At 43.4% G+C, this 19,225-nt stretch overlaps 1 protein-coding gene across 1 annotated transcript; it reads left to right on the top strand.

Annotated features, from left to right (window-relative positions):
- Positions 1 to 12,981: 12,981 nt before the first annotated feature.
- On the top strand, positions 12,982 to 18,231 carry wu:fb74b10 (uncharacterized). The gene is made up of 3 exons (XM_067447145.1): positions 12,982 to 13,374; positions 14,870 to 15,039; positions 17,525 to 18,231. The coding sequence occupies exons 1-3, from the start codon at positions 13,218 to 13,220 to the stop codon at positions 18,014 to 18,016; spliced, it is 819 nt and encodes a 272-aa protein (XP_067303246.1). The 5' UTR covers positions 12,982 to 13,217; the 3' UTR covers positions 18,017 to 18,231.
- The last annotated feature ends 994 nt before the right edge of the window (positions 18,232 to 19,225 follow it).

Genomic DNA, 19,225 nt, shown 5'->3' with positions numbered 1-19,225 from the left:
CTCCTCAACACTTGGTCCTGCTCTGCTTCACTACAGTCACGTTAATAACCAATCGCTCCAGCGGCCGCGCTCAGCTCCTCAACACTCGGTCCTGCTCTGCTTCACTACAGTAACGTTAATAACCAATCGCTCCAGCAGTCGTGCTCAGCTCCTCAACACTCGCTCCTGCTCTGCTTCACTACAGTAACGTTAATAACCAATCGCTCCAGCGGCCGTGCTCAGCTCCTCAACACTCGCTCCTGCTCTGCTTCACTACAGTAACGTTAATAACCAATTGCTCCAGCAGCCGTGCTCAGCTCCTCAACACTCGGTCCTGCTCTGCTTCTCTACAGTAACGTTAATAACCAATCGCTCCAGCAGCCGTGCTCAGCTCCTCAACACTCGGTCCTGCTCTGCTTCTCTACAGTAACGTTAATAACCAATCGCTCCAGCAGCCGTGCTCAGCTCCTCAACACTCGGTCCTGCTCTGCTTCACTACAGTAACGTTAATAACCAATCGCTCCAGCAGTCGTGCTCAGCTCCTCAACACTCGGTCCTGCTCTGCTTCACTACAGTAACGTTAATAACCAATCGCTCCAGCAGTCGTGCTCAGCTCCTCAACACTCGGTCCTGCTCTGCTTCTCTACAGTAACGTTAATAACCAATCGCTCCAGCGGCCGTGCTCAGCTCCTCAACACTCGGTCCTGCTCTGCTTCACTACAGTAACGTTAATAACCAATCGCTCCAGCGGCCGCGCTCAGCTCCTCAACACTCGGTCCTGCTCTGCTTCACTACAGTAACGTTAATAACCAATCGCTCCAGCGGCCGCGCTCAGCTCCTCAACACTCGGTCCTGCTCTGCTTCACTACAGTAACGTTAATAACCAATCGCTCCAGCGGTCGTGCTCAGCTCCTCAACACTCGGTCCTGCTCTGCTTCACTACAGTAACGTTAATAACCAATCGCTCCAGCAGTCGTGCTCAGCTCCTCAACACTCGGTCCTGCTCTGCTTCACTACAGTAACGTTAATAACCAATCGCTCCAGCAGTCGTGCTCAGCTCCTCAACACTCGGTCCTGCTCTGCTTCACTACAGTAACGTTAATAACCAATCGCTCCAGCAGCCGCGCTCAGCTCCTCAACACTCGGTCCTGCTCTGCTTCTCTACAGTAACGTTAATAACCAATCGCTCCAGCGGCCGTGTTCAGCTCCTCAACACTCGGTCCTGCTCTGCTTCACTACAGTAACGTTAATAACCAATCGCTCCAGCGGCCGCGCTCAGCTCCTCAACACTCGGTCCTGCTCTGCTTCTCTACAGTAACGTTAATAACCAATCGCTCCAGCGGCCGTGTTCAGCTCCTCAACACTCGGTCCTGCTCTGCTTCACTACAGTAACGTTAATAACCAATCGCTCCAGGGGCCGTGTTCAGCTCCTCAACACTCGGTCCTGCTCTGCTTCACTACAGTAACGTTAATAACCAATCGCTCCAGCGGCCGTGCTCAGCTCCTCAACACTCGGTCCTGCTCTGCTTCACTACAGTAACGTTAATAACCAATCGCTCCAGCGGCCGCGCTCAGCTCCTCAACACTCGGTCCTGCTCTGCTTCACTACAGTAACGTTAATAACCAATCGCTCCAGCGGCCGCGCTCAGCTCCTCAACACTCGGTCCTGCTCTGCTTCACTACAGTAACGTTAATAACCAATCGCTCCAGCGGTCGCGCTCAGCTCCTCAACACTCGGTCCTGCTCTGCTCCTCTACAGTAACGTTAATAACCAATCGCTCCAGCGGCCGTGCTCAGCTCCTCAACACTCGGTCCTGCTCTGCTTCACTACAGTAACGTTAATAACCAATCGCTCCAGCGGCCGTGCTCAGCTCCTCAACACTCGGTCCTGCTCTGCTCCTCTACAGTAACGTTAATAACCAATCGCTCCAGCGGCCGTGCTCAGCTCCTCAACACTCGGTGCTGCTCTGCTTCACTACAGTAACGATAATAACCAATCGCTCCAGCGGCCGTGCTCAGCTCCACAACACTCGGTCCTGCTCTGCTTCACTACAGTAACGTTAATAACCAATCGCTCCAGCGGCCGTGCTCAGCTCCACAACACTCGGTCCTGCTCTGCTTCACTACAGTAACGTTAATAACCAATCGCTCCAGCGGTCGTGCTCAGCTCCTCAACACTCGGTCCTGCTCTGCTTCACTACAGTAACGTTAATAACCAATCGCTCCAGCGGCCGTGCTCAGCTCCACAACACTCGGTCCTGCTCTGCTTCACTACAGTAACGTTAATAACCAATCGCTCCAGCAGCAGTGCTCAGCTCCTCAACACTCGGTCCTGCTCTGCTTCACTACAGTAACGTTAATAACCAATCGCTCCAGCGGCCGTGCTCAGCTCCACAACACTCGGTCCTGCTCTGCTTCACTACAGTAACGTTAATAACCAATCGCTCCAGCAGCCGTGCTCAGCTCCTCAACACTCGGTCCTGCTCTGCTTCACTACAGTAACGTTAATAACCAATCGCTCCAGCGGCCGTGCTCAGCTCCTCAACACTCGGTCCTGCTCTGCTTCACTACAGTAACGTTAATAACCAATCGCTCCAGCGGCCGTGCTCAGCTCCTCAACACTCGGTCCTGCTCTGCTTCACTACAGTAACGTTAATAACCAATCGCTCCAGCGGCCGTGCTCAGCTCCTCAACACTCGGTCCTGCTCTGCTTCACTATAGTAACGTTAATAACCAATCGCTCCAGCGGCCGTGCTCAGCTCCTCAACACTCGGTCCTGCTCTGCTTCACTACAGTAACGTTAATAACCAATCGCTCCAGCGGTCGTGCTCAGCTCCACAACACTCGGTCCTGCTCTGCTTCACTACAGTAACGTTAATAACCAATCGCTCCAGCGGCCGTGCTCAGCTCCACAACACTCGGTCCTGCTCTGCTTCACTACAGTAACGTTAATAACCAATCGCTCCAGCGGCCGTGCTCAGCTCCTCAACACTCGGTCCTGCTCTGCTTCACTACAGTAACGTTAATAACCAATCGCTCCAGCGGCCGTGTTCAGCTCCTCAACACTCGGTCCTGCTCTGCTTCACTACAGTAACGTTAATAACCAATCGCTCCAGCAGCCGTGCTCAGCTCCTCAACACTCGGTCCTGCTCTGCTTCACTACAGTAACGTTAATAACCAATCGCTCCAGCGGCCGTGCTCAGCTCCTCAACACTCGGTCCTGCTCTGCTTCACTACAGTAACGTTAATAACCAATCGCTCCAGCAGCCGTGCTCAGCTCCTCAACACTCGGTCCTGCTCTGCTTCACAACAGTAACGTTAATAACCAATCGCTCCAGCGGCCGTGCTCAGCTCCTCAACACTCGGTCCTGCTCTGCTTCACTACAGTAACGTTAATAACCGCATCCATCAACATGATTTCTGCCCGAGTCCTATTTTCCACCAGGCTGTGAGGTGAAGACCACATGTCCCAAGATACTGCGCTCACACTTTGCGTCATCAAACTACGCATTTGTTTTGAATAGGCGCCCTCTAGTGGACGGAAAGCTGCATAGTGCACCTTTAACTCAGTGTGTGAACAGTGTGTGAAAAGGTGAAATGGAGCTCTATCAAAGAGATCACTGATCATATCTTTCTTTTGAATATTTCTGGAACACTATGACAAATGTCTTATTTATATATATGTGTTATTTATTGGCTGAAACTGTATATAATATTTAGTATTGAATATGAAAGTGCCTCGTCAGTGGAATACCGGGTCAGCCGTACCGGCGCAGGTGACATTACCTTTTTACTGCAGTCATGTGGTTATGCCCAATGATATAATAATAATATTGGTAATACAATAAGGCCTTATTTGTGAATATTAGTTAATGCATTAACTAACAGGAACAATATTTTTACAGTGTTTATTACACTGCAAAAAATGCTTTTCTTACTTAGTATTTTTGTCTTATTTCTAGTCAAAATTTCTAAAAATTCTTACATATTTATTGTCTTGTTTTGGGGAAAAATAACTAAAAATTAAGAAAGTTGTTTTACATTAAGATAAATAATCTGCCAGTGGGGTAAACAAAATAATCTTGTTTTCTGTTTGAATTAAGATTATTTTTCTTACCCCACTGGCAGATTATTTATCTTATTTTAAGCAAAAACTCGAGTTATTTTTTTCCTAAAACAAGACATAATTTTTAATTGTCTTATAAATACTTCTTGTTTGATGAATTTTTAGATGTTTGGACTAGAAACAAGACAATAATAATAATATAAAATAAATAAATAATAGATTTTTTCTTATATGTTATGTTTATGGTGTTTTATCTGACGAAGTATGATTGTTTTAGGTTATGTTGATGACATGTTGTGAGAAGTGTATGTGGTTACCCTGTTCTTACTTTACATGATCAGAAACTCTGTAAATATTTTACAAATGTGTTCAGGAACCGCCAGACTCATACTGTGGTTCTCTGCTTTTATAAATGTGTTTTTGGTAAGAAATGTTCAACTTTTGTTCATGGCTGTGCTCATGATCACATCACTATCACTGGGGTCATGTATTAATACCCCTTCCTCTGTTGAGTGATAGCCTATTACATAATGTCAGTTATGAAATATGAGTGTAGAGAACCTTGTGTGAAATAAATGCTGTTATGAAACATGACGGAGCCACTTGAAAAGTTTAAAAACTGAAGTTTGCAGCTTGATGGGATTTAGTGTAATGCATGCATGCATCTTTACTTCTGTAGAATCAGTGCTGGACTAAGTAAAAATAATCATAATACTTTTTTTTAAGTCAAAAATAATAATAATAGTTTAAAAAAAATAAACATTAGCATTTTGAGAATAAAGTCGAAATATTTCAAGATTAAAGTTGAAATATTTCAAGTTTAAAGTCGAAATATTTCAAGATTAAAGTTTAAATATATTTAAGGATAAAGTCAAAATATTTCAAGAATAAAGTCAAAATATTTTAAAATTACAGTCGAAATATTTTGGGAATAAAGTCGTAATTTTTTTTGTAAAAAAAAACTCGTAAAGTCGAATTGCTTCTAATTTTGACTGTAATCTCGAAATATTTCGACTTAATTCTCGAAATGCTATCATTTTTTATTGTAATTATTAATATTAATTTTATTATTATTTATTTATTTTACAGATTTTTTTATTTTTTTTTTACTTTGCAGTTCAGGGCTTCCGTAGTAATAAGGTTGTGTATCTAAAAATAAATAAGTTTCTATTGACATATATAAAAAGTTAAAAACAACAAATGAAAATCTTTATTAAATCAGCCAGAGACAGTAACTCGGTGACACCGACTCATGGTTGCCCTTTAAATGTAAGATGAACTGCTGAACTGCTTTAACTTATGGCTTGACCTATAGATGGTAAACACGTCCCACATGTCCTGTGTGTATGTGGGCTATGAATACACACGAGACATGAGGAATGAGGATGAGGCATAGTAAACCTGCATAGTTTACTCAGCGATACATGTATTTTCTGCAAACTTCACATTGTGTTGTGTGTCTTTGTCTGTCATTGTGTTCTCAAAATTGCTTAGATCTGAATTTAATGTTCATAAACTCAATGTGTCTGGCATATATTAGTCATTAGGCTGCTTTGGTAAAGTGGAGTGTGTTGGAGTGAAGTGAATGTGTTCACTTCTACCCTCTGCTGGAGAAGAAACACACACACACACACACACACACACACACACACACACACACACACACACACACACACACACACACACACACACACACACACACACACACACACACACACACACACACACATTCATCAAACGCTGGTTAATCTTCACATTTCCGCATATATTGATTGCAGTATATTAACTCTTTCCCCACCATCGTTTGTGAAAAGTTTGCCAGCCAGTGCCAGCATTTTTGATAATTTTCACAAAAATTTCAATGCCTTGCACAATCTTTTGTATGAATAACTGTTTTATTCAGTTATTCATACAAAAGATATACAAAGTATAAAAGTCATTTTGCTTCGCGTTGTTGTCCAACCGTTTCAATGACGTGTCATAACTGGCAGGGAAAGACTTAGGCCCGTTCACAACAAGAGCGAAAACTTTAAAGTTAACTATATTAGCTTCCACACCGAGTGGAAATCTCCCCCAGTTTCTGTTGAAGCCAATACAGACGTGACTTAAACTAAGCAGAATCTCATTGAGCGCCATGTTAAAATGCTCAACTTTACAGCAGAATAAAACATGTTTACAGCCTGGTACAAATTGTGGTTTTGGCCTATACGGCTAATTTTGTCCATCATGTCAACTGTGAGGGGTTGAATTTTTTTTATAACTCATTCGTTTACATTATATAAAGCCTTAAAATTCTGCATAATTAAGGGCGTGGCCACTTTGACAGACAGGTGGATTGCCATTTATCCGCCGTCTGTTACCTCAGCTCCGCCCACGTCCCGCCTCTTTGCACATTGTCTGTTATCCAGGCATGACGCACGATGGCAAAGACCAGCTCGTCTCTACTTTACTAAGAACAGCTCTTCAGAATCCTATTGGTGACGTCACGGACACTACAGCCATTTATTTACAGTCTATGGTCCACACCAGCGGACAATATCGCTCTGTTTATTCTAAGCACATGCTTGTTCTGTCTCTTTAAATGCTCGCGTTACAGCAGGATGGATTCTGATTGGCTGTAAAAAATAATCTTTCTGAAAGTGATTCTAATCTAACTCTGTGCAGTTATCATTATAACTGTAGTGTGAACTTTTTTTTTGAAGATTTTTTGAACTATATCTTTATCTTTATAGTTAAAGCCCGTTCACCCAAGTACGATAAGTCAGAAGAACACAGGATGAAATATTACTGAATGTAAAATCACCCTCTAGCAGTGAAGATTAATAGCAGCATGACATATTATAGACACAAAAACGGTTATAAGTAGATTCTTTTCACATTTAAGGGTTTTTCAGAAGTGGAAGTCATAGTTGGGTTAACTTTTGTATCAGTGAATGAGATTAAATATATTTGTTGTGTCCCCATTTGATCAAATAGCAAAAGAAAAACTCCACATTAGTGATTTCACCACTTTCAAAAAGAGGAAAAATAGAGTGAGATTGATGACGGCAGTGAAAAGAGAGAAATATGTCAATTGTATCACTCCCATATAGGCTACATATTACAAACAGCAGCAGTATATCTTGCTTTTTGTGATTTGATTTAAAAAAGTAATAAAATACAAATTATATAAATGTACATACATTTCTTTTAACAATGAAAATCCAAAAACCTTTGCAGGATTTACAAAATTGATGATGACCGTGCGTCAGTCTGTGAAAAGGGTCATGAGGGGCAAACATTTATTTATGTTTAACAATTTTCCCACGTATGGTTTAAAACTTAAGAAAAATTATTTTTAATAAAGGCTAATTCAGTTAATATGAGCTTAAAATAATGAAAAATATTGGCAAAATAGTTTTAGATTGAATCAGGTGCATGACGACGCGTCTATTAACGGTTAATGGGCGGGGCTTAGACGTCACGTGACGCGACACCTGAGCCCAACAGTGAACAGTGATTCAGTAATGTTAGTGGGTTTGCTAAATATATATTGTTTTTCTTGTTTCTTGACGTTGCTGCTTGTTTCTGCTGCGCACAACTATATCCACCAGTTTGTCCGTTTTTTTTTAACTAGTGTTAGGCTAATCAAGTTTTGACATAATGGATATTCATGATGAAAACGGTCCAGAAAGAGGGAGAGTCGACTGAACTGCAAGCAAGACTTCCCATAGTAAGCTCATGTTTGTGGCCCTGGCCGCCGTGCCAGTTTTAGGGTTTAATGATCTAACTTACCTGGTCGCCGTGCCAGTGTGTTTCATGCAGGGCTTTCTGTCATATGTGCGCAAAATTACAATTTGTCTACTTCTAATGATGTGAATTGCATGTGTGTGTGTAAAGGCGTAGGATTTGGTTTTTATTTTGAAGCGGCCTAATAGTAAAATCTGCATTTTGAAATAGGACCTACTTGACTCTCATGGATGTTAAACAATATCTACACACATTAATTTTGAAGTTCCCCCTAATATCCAACCAAACCACACCCTAGCCCCACCCACAACTCTAGACGTCCAGAGAGGAGGAGCTTGACGTGACTCTGACTGCAGCACCACTTGAATAAAACCGCTGTATATTACTATCAGTGAGCTGTAAGTCAAGTCTAGTCACCTTCATTTACACAGCACTTTTTATAATACAGAGTGTTTCAAAGCAGCTTTACAGTGATCCTAGGAAACTAATGGAAGAGAGATTGTTTTGGCTGTACATCAGACCTAGAAAAAAGTCCAGTTAAAGTAAGTTTTTGATTGATTAATATCTGTTGGGATAAGGTTTTGACACTAACAGCTGCCCTTGTGAGACAGTCAGCAACTCTGTCGTTTGTTTGTCCAAGATAGCAACAGTAACTAAAGGGGGGCGGGGCTTGAGTTGACGATAGGTCAATTCTGACTTTTCTGCAAAAAAAATTCTCAGTATTGTGAGTTTATATCTCACAATTCTGTGTAATTCATTCATAGGAAAAGTTATTGCTTTTCATGAGACTTTGGTGAGTACTTCATACTTGCATAATGTTTAATATTTATTCAAATGTGAAACTTTATTTATTACAGGAAATGGCTGGCCTAATAAATGCTCCTCTGCCGCCATCTACAGGTTATAGTAGTAATTAATGTGTTTTTTTTTAAATTTTTAAATAAAAGAGTTTTCTATCAAATGTTGGATTTCCTACATCTTGAAACATTCGGTTTTAAAAATCAAAATCTCAGAAGGATTAAACAACTTGCGTTTTTGGTCATCACATTAAAAATAACATTTGAATTGCTGGAAGAGTGTTGCGTGTGCGTGTTCAATTACAGACACTGTTTCTTATTCCAACATTCCCATTACCTTTGTCGTTATTGCATTGAAATAAAACTGGTTCATTGGCAAATTAGGTAAGTGTGAACTGCATTAAAATATGAATGCAACATTTAAAAAGTCTTGTCGATGTACAGAATGACAGCTACAGTTCACCAGAAATGCCCGAGCGGGTTTAATCGAAAACCAGGAAGTAACCGTGCATTTGGTCAATTGTGAATTTATATCTCATAAGTCTGCCTTTTTTCTGTGTCTCCAAAGCGTTTTAAGTCAGGAAACACTTAGTGCTCTTTTGAAAACGCCTCGCTGTCGCCACTTGAGTATTTTGGTTTTTTTCAGCTGAGACGCTTTGCTTATGATATGAAATATTTGCAGAAGTGTTACTAGTCTCTCATTTCACAGATAGTTGGTTTCTCAATTGTTTTTATATAAAAATGTTGTTAATGTAAAGTAGGGGTGTCAACAATAATCGATTCGGCGATGCATCGCGATGCGGGGCATGAACGATTCAGCATCGATGCGGCAAAGTGCCATAATCGATTATGTCACTGTTTATTTTCTGGCGGACGATAAAGTTGTGAAGTTTCAAATACTTCCGGTTCCGGGAGAATAACAACAACAACAAGGAAGATGGCTGAGGCGGAGGGAGATGACCGCGATAGACGGGTTATTAAAAACGCGCTAACGACCCGAGGTGTGTAGGATTGTTCGTATATATTTTTTGCACAATAATAAATTATTCTATAATGACGAAATAGGGCGCAATTCACCTTTATTCCACAAGGTAGCAATGTCTGATACCCAATGATGAAGTGACGTTTCACTCATAGTTACCTCTGACAGAAAACGAAACAATAATTATAAACTGCAAAACTTGAAATGGGTCAGTGATTTACTTCAGAGAGCAAGTACTAAACACAATCATATGTTAGTGTCACTGTCTCTTGATGATGGATGTGGTCAAGAAGCTGTCAGTGATCAAAATATTGATTTTGAAGACGTTGAAAATGAGTTTGGAGAATATGCTGGAGATCGCGAATATGAGGCAGATGCTGAATCTACTGGTTAACTCTGACGAGGTCATATGATGATGGTATTAAACATCTGCTCAAACTGAATCCTTCCAAGCTCCAAAAGGTAACGAAATAGGTTTTATTTTATTCTTCTGTAGCTGTTACTCTAAAATCAGGAGTTTTATATATTATCACGACAGGTAGAGGTCTATCCATGTTAAATATAGATCTGGGTCGCAAACGACCTGAATATGTAAGAATGTTTGGTGTAACAGTCATGCATTTAAGGGTTAATTGCATTTTATTTAATTTTATTTAATTACATTTTATTTTATTTAATAACTTTTATGTCAAAGATACAGGAGACACATAGCAGCCAATACAATCTGTTGTTTAATATCTGCTTGTATTGCCTCATGACTGATGAAAAATTTGCTTTGTGTGCAGTAGAATTTTGATGCATCACAATGCATCGTAGAATCGAATTGAATCGAATCGTTACCTGGTGAATCGTTATCGAATCGAATCGTGAAGGCAGTGCCAATGCACACCCCTAATGTAAAGTATTTGCTCTGGCTCTTATTTAAAATTATTTTCTTCCATTATTATGCTGAGTGTTGTCATCTGTCGATGTTGTACAGGCCCCTCCTCCACTGTGATTGGTCGGCTGAATAAAAAGGGCCAGTGATGAGCACTGTGTTTTACTCAAAATGAAAAATTCTTCAACTCTCGGCAACCGTTACAAAGCCAAACATTCAGTGATTGAGCATGAAATTGATGTTCAGTGCCTCATTGCGTACACACTCCAAAAATGCTGCGTTGGAAATGGATGGGCTGCTTTGACCCAGCGGATGGGCTGCTTTGACCCAGCGGATGGGCTGCTTTTGACCCAGCGGAGGGGCTGCTTTTGACCCAGCGGATGGGCTGCTTTGACCCAGCGGATGGGCTGCTTTTGACCCAGCGGATGGGCTGCTTTGACCCAGCGGATGGGCTGCTTTGACACAGCGGACGGGCTGCTTTTGACACAGCGGACGGGCTGCTTTTGACCCAGCGGACGGGCTGCTTTGACCCAAGCGGACGGGCTGCTTTTGACCCAGCGGACGGGCTGCTTTGACCCAAGCGGAGGGGCTGCTTTGACCCAGCGGAGGGGCTGCTTTGACCCAGCGGAGGGGCTGCTTTTGACCCAGCGGACGGGCTGCTTTTGACCCAGCGGACGGGCTGCTTTTGACCCAGCGGACGGGCTGCTTTTGACCCAGCGGACGGGCTGCTTTTGACCCAGCGGACGGGCTGCTCTTGACCCAGCGGACGGGCTGCTCTTGACCCAGCGGACGGGCTGCTTTTGACACAGCGGACGGGCTGCTCTTGACCCAGCGGACGGGCTGCTTTTGACACAGCGGACGGGCTGCTCTTGACACAGCGGACGGGCTGCTCTTGACACAGCGGACGGGCTGCTCTTGACACAGCGGACGGGCTGCTCTTGACACAGCGGACGGGCTGCTCTTGACCCAGCGGACGGGCTGCTCTTGACCCAGCGGACGGGCTGCTCTTGACCCAGCGGACGGGCTGCTCTTGACCCAGCGGACGGGCTGCTCTTGACCCAGCGGACGGGCTGCTCTTGACCCAGCGGACGGGCTGCTCTTGACCCAGCGGACGGGCTGCTCTTGACCCAGCGGACGGGCTGCTTTTGACCCAGCGGACGGGCTGCTCTTGACCCAGCGGACGGGCTGCTCTTGACCCAGCGGACGGGCTGCTCTTGACCCAGCGGACGGGCTGCTCTGACCCAAGCGGAGGGGCTGCTCTGACCCAGCGGAGGGGCTGCTCTTGACACAGCGGACGGGCTGCTCTTGACACAGCGGACGGGCTGCTCTTGACACAGCGGACGGGCTGCTCTTGACACAGCGGACGGGCTGCTCTTGACACAGCGGACGGGCTGCTCTTGACCCAGCGGACGGGCTGCTCTTGACCCAGCGGACGGGCTGCTCTTGACCCAGCGGACGGGCTGCTCTTGACCCAGCGGCGGGCTGCTCTTGACCCAGCGGACGGGCTGCTCTTGACACAGCGGACGGGCTGCTCTTGACACAGCGGACGGGCTGCTCTTGACACAGCGGACGGGCTGCTCTTGACCCAGCGGACGGGCTGCTCTTGACCCAGCGGACGGGCTGCTCTTGACCCAGCGGACGGGCTGCTCTTGACCCAGCGGACGGGCTGCTCTTGACCCAGCGGACGGGCTGCTCTTGACCCAGCGGACGGGCTGCTCTTGACCCAGCGGACGGGCTGCTCTTGACCCAGCGGACGGGCTGCTCTTGACCCAGCGGACGGGCTGCTTTTGACCCAGCGGACGGGCTGCTCTTGACCCAGCGGACGGGCTGCTCTTGACCCAGCGGACGGGCTGCTCTTGACCCAGCGGACGGGCTGCTTTTGACCCAGCGGACGGGCTGCTCTTGACCCAGCGGACGGGCTGCTTTTGACACAGCGGACGGGCTGCTTTTGACACAGCTGACGGGCTGCTGCTTTAACAGCGTTTTAAAAATGTGGCACTCCCATAAAAAAAACAATTAGAAAAATACTCCAGCCGCATGAAAATTTGTGGACACGTGGCAAGTTTATATCTTGCAATTCTGACTTTTCACAGTATTGCGAGATGTCAACTTTGTGAGAAGCTGGCATCTTTTAGGTTAAATTGTTTTTTCCCGTTGCAGAAACGAGCTAATTTACGCAGTCTACATTTGGTCTTGCTCAATCAGACAATCATAGAACATGTGTACAATAACTCATAACCTAAGTTCAAACTTACTCTTTACCACAGTGGTAGCATTAACAAGTCAAAAGCGTAACAATTTTTAATATGTCATAAAATTATAATTTTTCAAAGCTTTATTTATTTTTGATGTTGTTGAAATTGGATTCCATATAGAAGTCACATATTTGATGAAGTGCATATGGCGTGTGTGTGTGTGTGTGTGTTAAACAAAAGACTGGAATAATAGAATAGGGGTGTGTGTGTGTGTGTGTGTGTGTGTGTGTACATGTTTTTCTAGCCTGGTGGGGACTTCAACCTGAATGCAAACAGAATACTGGCCTAATAGAATAGGAGAGTTGGACTCCACACACACTCCAGTGTAGTAGGTGGCGGTATGTACTATTTTCCAGCGTTTGTAAGCCGCCATTACACCAAAAGGCGATGTCCAGTCTCCCGAGCCATTAAACTGAGTCGCCGCGATTTGTTTGCGCGTCCATTGATTTGCGCGATTATGTTAATGAGGCCAGCGACTGGAAACTGACTCGTGACGAAGACCGGGACTTTACCGGAACATCCCGCACGTGCGATGGCCGTAAAATCGTGGACTCGCCAAGCGGAGGAGACCCTGATCGAGCTCTGGCAGGAGTCTGCATGTCTGTACGACATCTCTTCCGCCGACTACCACAACCGGGAGGAGAAGGACCGGCGATGGAAAGAGGTCGCCGATGCGCTTCAAATGCCTGGTAAGTTTTGATTTGAATGCGAGTGTGAGCGCGAGAGTAAACAAACATTGATTTAACGTGAGGCACGAAAGCCGCACTACTGCTGTTAAACGCGTCTTTGTGTGGTGTTTTAACCGTGCACGAACTATATATCTGGAGCTAGCTCGCTTAACATGACTTTAACCAAATGGCAGAAGTGAGTTATTAGCAAAATACTGTAGATTCACCCTAGAAGTGTTTGTTTATATACATGTTAAGGGAGGGCTATGAAATGCGTCACTGTTGCTACAAACTGTGCTTTTAAAGGGAGAGTACATTTTCTCACTCTCAGCTTGTTCCAAACCTGTATGAATTTTTCTTCTGCTGAACACAAAAGATATTTTAAAGAAAGTTAACCAGACAGTTGCTAGTCCCCGTTGACTTCCATGGTATTTTTTCCCTACTAGTCCCCATTGACTTCAATAGTATTTCTTTCTTACCAGTCCCCATTGACTTTCATAGTATTTTCTTTCCCTACTAGTCCCCATTTCTTTCCTACCAGTCTCCATTGACTTCCACAGTATTTTCTTCCCCCCCAGTCCCCATTTCTTTCCTACCAGTCCCCATTGACTACCATAGTATCTATTTGTATTTTCCCATTTTTTTAAATAATTTGTTACAAATGTAATAATTTGTTACAAATGAGATTATTTACAAATGTAAAGTGCAATACAAATAAAACATTTTTATTATTATTATTATTATTATTATTTCTTTCCTGTATTGACTTGCGTATTTCTTTCCTACTTGCAGATTACCCAAATGCATAAGCCGAATGTTGTAATAGATGTGGCAAAAGGGTGTACAAGTTATGGTATATGTGGTTTATACAACATTAGCTTGATTGATCCAGTTGTAAAGCAGTTAAATACAGTTTGAATATAATACATTATAGAAAATTAGGAAAACACAAAGGTCGAATGTTCTGTAAAGAACACACAATCAGTCCTCTGAATACAATAACCTGTTACTGTCATTTATGTAAAGGACTCTATATTAAGATCCCGCCAGTTACTGTTATTAAAATACAGTTGGGCAGTTTCACTGGCTGTTAAACACATGCATGAGTTTTGAAGGTCTAGTTCAGGTTTATACACAGTCATGCTAAACTGTTGTGAAATGGAAGTACGCTGCTCATAATTAATATAGTTATGCAGTGGGGAAAATCTCATGATTACATTAAACACTACAGTAAAGCTCTCTGTTGGCATCTAATGTGGTAATTGTCTCAAATTAAATTCTAGTCCTTTTGAAGTTCAAGGCAAATTGGGTCGGGCCCTTTTCTCAATGTGGTTTCTTCTGTTGCCTCTTTTATTTTTAAATGCTTAATCCACTACAAAATTATCACCAGCCTGGCCCGTGCCACTGAAATTCACTGGCCTTTCTCCAGCAGAATGTCCCTCATGTTTCTTCATGCTTTCATGTACAAATATGGTAAGCCCTATATTTTAAATCTCTTTTTCTTTCCTCCCGTCAGCCGAGGCGGTGGCGACCAGAGTGGCCTCTCTGAGGACTCAGTATGCGCGACTGAGGAAGCCGAAACCCAGCGGGAGTGAGATTAAGCCCCTCACGCTGAGGCAGCGATGGCTCCTGAGGGCCCTGGACTTCCTGAAGCCACACATTGTTCATCGGCGGAACGAGACGCATGTAGGTTTTCAAACACACACAACACGATATATGTCATTAGTGATGCTGAGTTTCTCTGAGATTGATGTTGAACTACTGAGTTTCCAGCTGTTTGCCCATATGAGGCATTCTCAGACCATTGTTTTTTGGACACGCTTCATGGTAATGCCATGTTTTTTGGACACGCATCATGGTAATGCCATGTTTATTTGGACACGCATCATGGTAATGCCATGTTTATTTGGACATGCATCATGGTAATGCCGTGTTTATTTGGACATGCATCATGGTAATGCCGTGTTTATTTGGACATGCATCATGGAAATGCCGTGTTTATTTGGACACGCATCATGGTAATGCCGTGTTTATTTGGACACGCATCATGGTAATGCCATGTTTATTTGGACATGCATGATGGTAATGCCGTGTTTATTTGGACATGCATGATGGTAATGCCGTGTTTATTTGGACATGCATCATGGTAATGCCGTGTTTATTTGGACATGCATCATGGTAATGCCGTGTTTATTTGGACATGCATCATGGTAATGCCGTGTTTATTTGGACATGCATCATGGTAATGCCGTGTTTATTTGGACATGCATCATGGTAATGCCGTGTTTATTTGGACATGCATCATGGTAATGCCCTGTTTATTTGGACATGCATCATGGTAATGCCCTGTTTATTTGGACATGCATCATGGTAATGCCCTGTTTATTTGGACATGCATCATGGTAATGCCCTGTTTATTTGGACATGCATCATGGTAATGCCGTGTTTATTTGGACATGCATCATGGTAATGCCGTGTTTATTTGGACATGCATCATGGTAATGCCGTGTTTATTTGGACATGCATCATGGTAATGCCGTGTTTATTTGGACATGCATCATGGTAATGCCGTGTTTATTTGGACATGCATCATGGTAATGCCGTGTTTATTTGGACAGGCATCATGGTAATGCCGTGTTTATTTGGACACGCATCATGGTAATGCCGTGTTTATTTGGACACGCATCATGGTAATGCCGTGTTTATTTGGACATGCATGATGGTAATGCCGTGTTTATTTGGACATGCATCATGGTAATGCCGTGTTTATTTGGACATGCATCATGGTAATGCCGTGTTTATTTGGACATGCATCATGGTAATGCCGTGTTTATTTGGACATGCATCATGGTAATGCCGTGTTTATTTGGACATGCATCATGGTAATGCCGTGTTTATTTGGACATGCATCATGGTAATGCCCTGTTTATTTGGACATGCATCATGGTAATGCCCTGTTTATTTGGACATGCATCATGGTAATGCCCTGTTTATTTGGACATGCATCATGGTAATGCCGTGTTTATTTGGACATGCATCATGGTAATGCCGTGTTTATTTGGACATGCATCATGGTAATGCCGTTTTTATTTGGACATGCATCATGGTAATGCCGTGTTTATTTGGACATGCATCATGGTAATGCCGTGTTTATTTGGACACGCATCATGGTAATGCCGTGTTTATTTGGACATGCATCATGGTAATGCCGTGTTTATTTGGACATGCATGATGGTAATGCCATGTTTATTTGGACATGCATCATGGTAATGCCGTGTTTATTTGGACATGCATCATGGTAATGCCATGTTTATTTGGACACGCATCATGGTAATGCCGTGTTTATTTGGACATGCATCATGGTAATGCCATGTTTATTTGGACATGCATGATGGTAATGCCATGTTTATTTGGACACGCATGATGGTAATGCCATGTTTATTTGGACATGCATCATGGTAATGCCGTGTTTATTTGGACATGCATCATGGTAATGCCGTGTTTATTTGGACATGCATCATGGTAATGCCATGTTTATTTGGACACGCATCATGGTAATGCCGTGTTTATTTGGACATGCATCATGGTAATGCCATGTTTATTTGGACATGCATGATGGTAATGCCATATTTATTTGGACACGCATGATGGTAATGCCATGTTTATTTGGACATGCATCATGGTAATGCCGTGTTTATTTGGACATGCATCATGGTAATGCCGTGTTTATTTGGACATGCATCATGGTAATGCCGTGTTTATTTGGACACGCATCATGGTAATGCCGTGTTTATTTGGACACGCATCATGGTAATGCCGTGTTTATTTGGACATGCATCATGGTAATGCCGTGTTTATTTGGACACGCATCATGGTAATGCCGTGTTTATTTGGACACGCATCATGGTAATGCCGTGTTTATTTGGGCACGTATCATCGTAATGCCGTGTTTTTTGGACACGCATCATGGTAATGCCGTGTTTTTTGGACACGTATCATGGTAATGCCATGTTTTTTGGACACATGCATCATGGTAATACCATGTTTTTTTTAACTGATATATAGTATCTTAAACTATTTTCAGTTTCCGGTTAAATGAAAACTTTAGTTTCAGTATAAACTCATTTTGGTGATTCCGTCAGTGTAACCCATCTTCTTTCACTCCCTGTAGCTGGGTTTGCCGTCCTCTGATAAAGTGGAGGAGTCTGTGGAAGAGTCGGATGAGATGATGCAAGAGACAGACAAAGACATTGACAGTTTCGACTCCATCAGTGTGTGTCTCTCCCCGACGCCCGGCACACCCGACACTGGTATTCCTGAGGAAACGGCCTCGTATTCGCTCTCGCCCCGGAGCACGACCGGCAAACGCAGACGCACCTCAGAATCGGACATCGAGCTGCAGAAACTGGAGGTGTTGAAGCAGATGTCCGCCAAGGTCCTGGAGAACCCTCCAGCTGACGCGGCGGCCGTGTTCGCCAGCCAGGTGGCGATGGAGTACCGGCTGCTGAGCGACCCGGTCGTCCAGATGCGCGTGCGGAGGAAGATCATGGCGGTACTCTACGAAGCACAAGATTCAGAAAGACATTACCGGCACTCAAAGAGACACAGTGAGAGGGAACTAAAAACCGAGGAAGACGTGACTTGGATTAATACTAATATATAGATGTTATAGTGTTGTTACAGTGTTACTACTCTGATTGTTTTCTACGTTGTACTGAACTATTTTTCTTAGTTGAATCTTTGAGATAATCTACATCAGGGCTATTCAAATCTTGCCCTGGAAGGCCAATGCGGTGCAGAGTTTAGTTCCAACCCTGATCAAACACACCTGAACATGCTAATAATGTCTTCAGGATCATTAGAACATCACAGGTGTGTGTGTGTGTGTGTTTGATCAGGGTTGGAGCTAAACTCTGCACCGCATTGGCCCTCCAGGGCAAGATTTGAATAGCCCTGATCTACATGTAAGATAATAAAATTATTTAAACTCATTTCCCGTCTGTGTGTGTTCTGCTTCTCTCCAGCAGGGAGCAGCATCATATACAGGTACAGTTGAACTGGATTCACTAATGAGGATCTAATGCACTAAAATAAAACCAAATGGTCTAAACTGAGGTTTTGGAGTTGATGGAAAAAATTCAAACAATTTAAAAATAATATCAAAATAACTAAAGTGAATTTTTTTTTTTCATGTAACATTAACATTTTGAAATGCAATTTAAAAACTCAAACAATATTGGTATTTAATGTATTTTACACTTTTTTTATTAGCTTACCTGCATGTCATGTGACTGATCAACATCAGAGGACACTGAACATGCAAATTTGTTGAAAATTTGCTCGGCGTAGTAAAAAGTCCCGGCCGAAACATCTTCCCTTACATCTCCCCCTCCCCCCTGTTGACAGAAATGAGAGAGTGAGGGGGAGATGTGAGGAAAGATGTTTCGGCCGGGACTTTTTACTGCGGCAAGCCGAAGTACTCTCAGAAGTGCTAATCCGCCATACATTATAGTTCTCCTTTTTAATCCGATTAGAAACGTGCCACGTTTTATTTTGTCACCATACTTGATCGTTCAGCTGTTGGTGTAACTGTATTTAAATAGGGGAAAAGATGGAGGTGTTTGGTACTTCTAACTTGATCTCTGTTTGGTACCATAGTGAATGAACTGGGCTTAGGGAGCTAAGCTAAATGCTATCAGATCGTCACCGCGCGTCAGAGAGATTAAGAGCACACACTGAGACGAGAGAGGTGTGTATCAACTCGTTTTAGTTAAGGGAATAACATAGTTTAATATGAAAAGGCAGTGAAGTAACCCTTTAAACTGGAATACAGACTAGTTGCCCTCAATTGCAACTTATGAGTCGGAAACTA

This window comes from Pseudorasbora parva, chromosome 6 (assembly GCF_024679245.1).
Source record: "Pseudorasbora parva isolate DD20220531a chromosome 6, ASM2467924v1, whole genome shotgun sequence".
NCBI classification, from domain to species: domain Eukaryota; kingdom Metazoa; phylum Chordata; class Actinopteri; order Cypriniformes; family Gobionidae; genus Pseudorasbora; species Pseudorasbora parva.
Note: the sequence above shows the minus strand (reverse complement) of the source record. Positions and strands in the feature narration are given on the sequence as shown.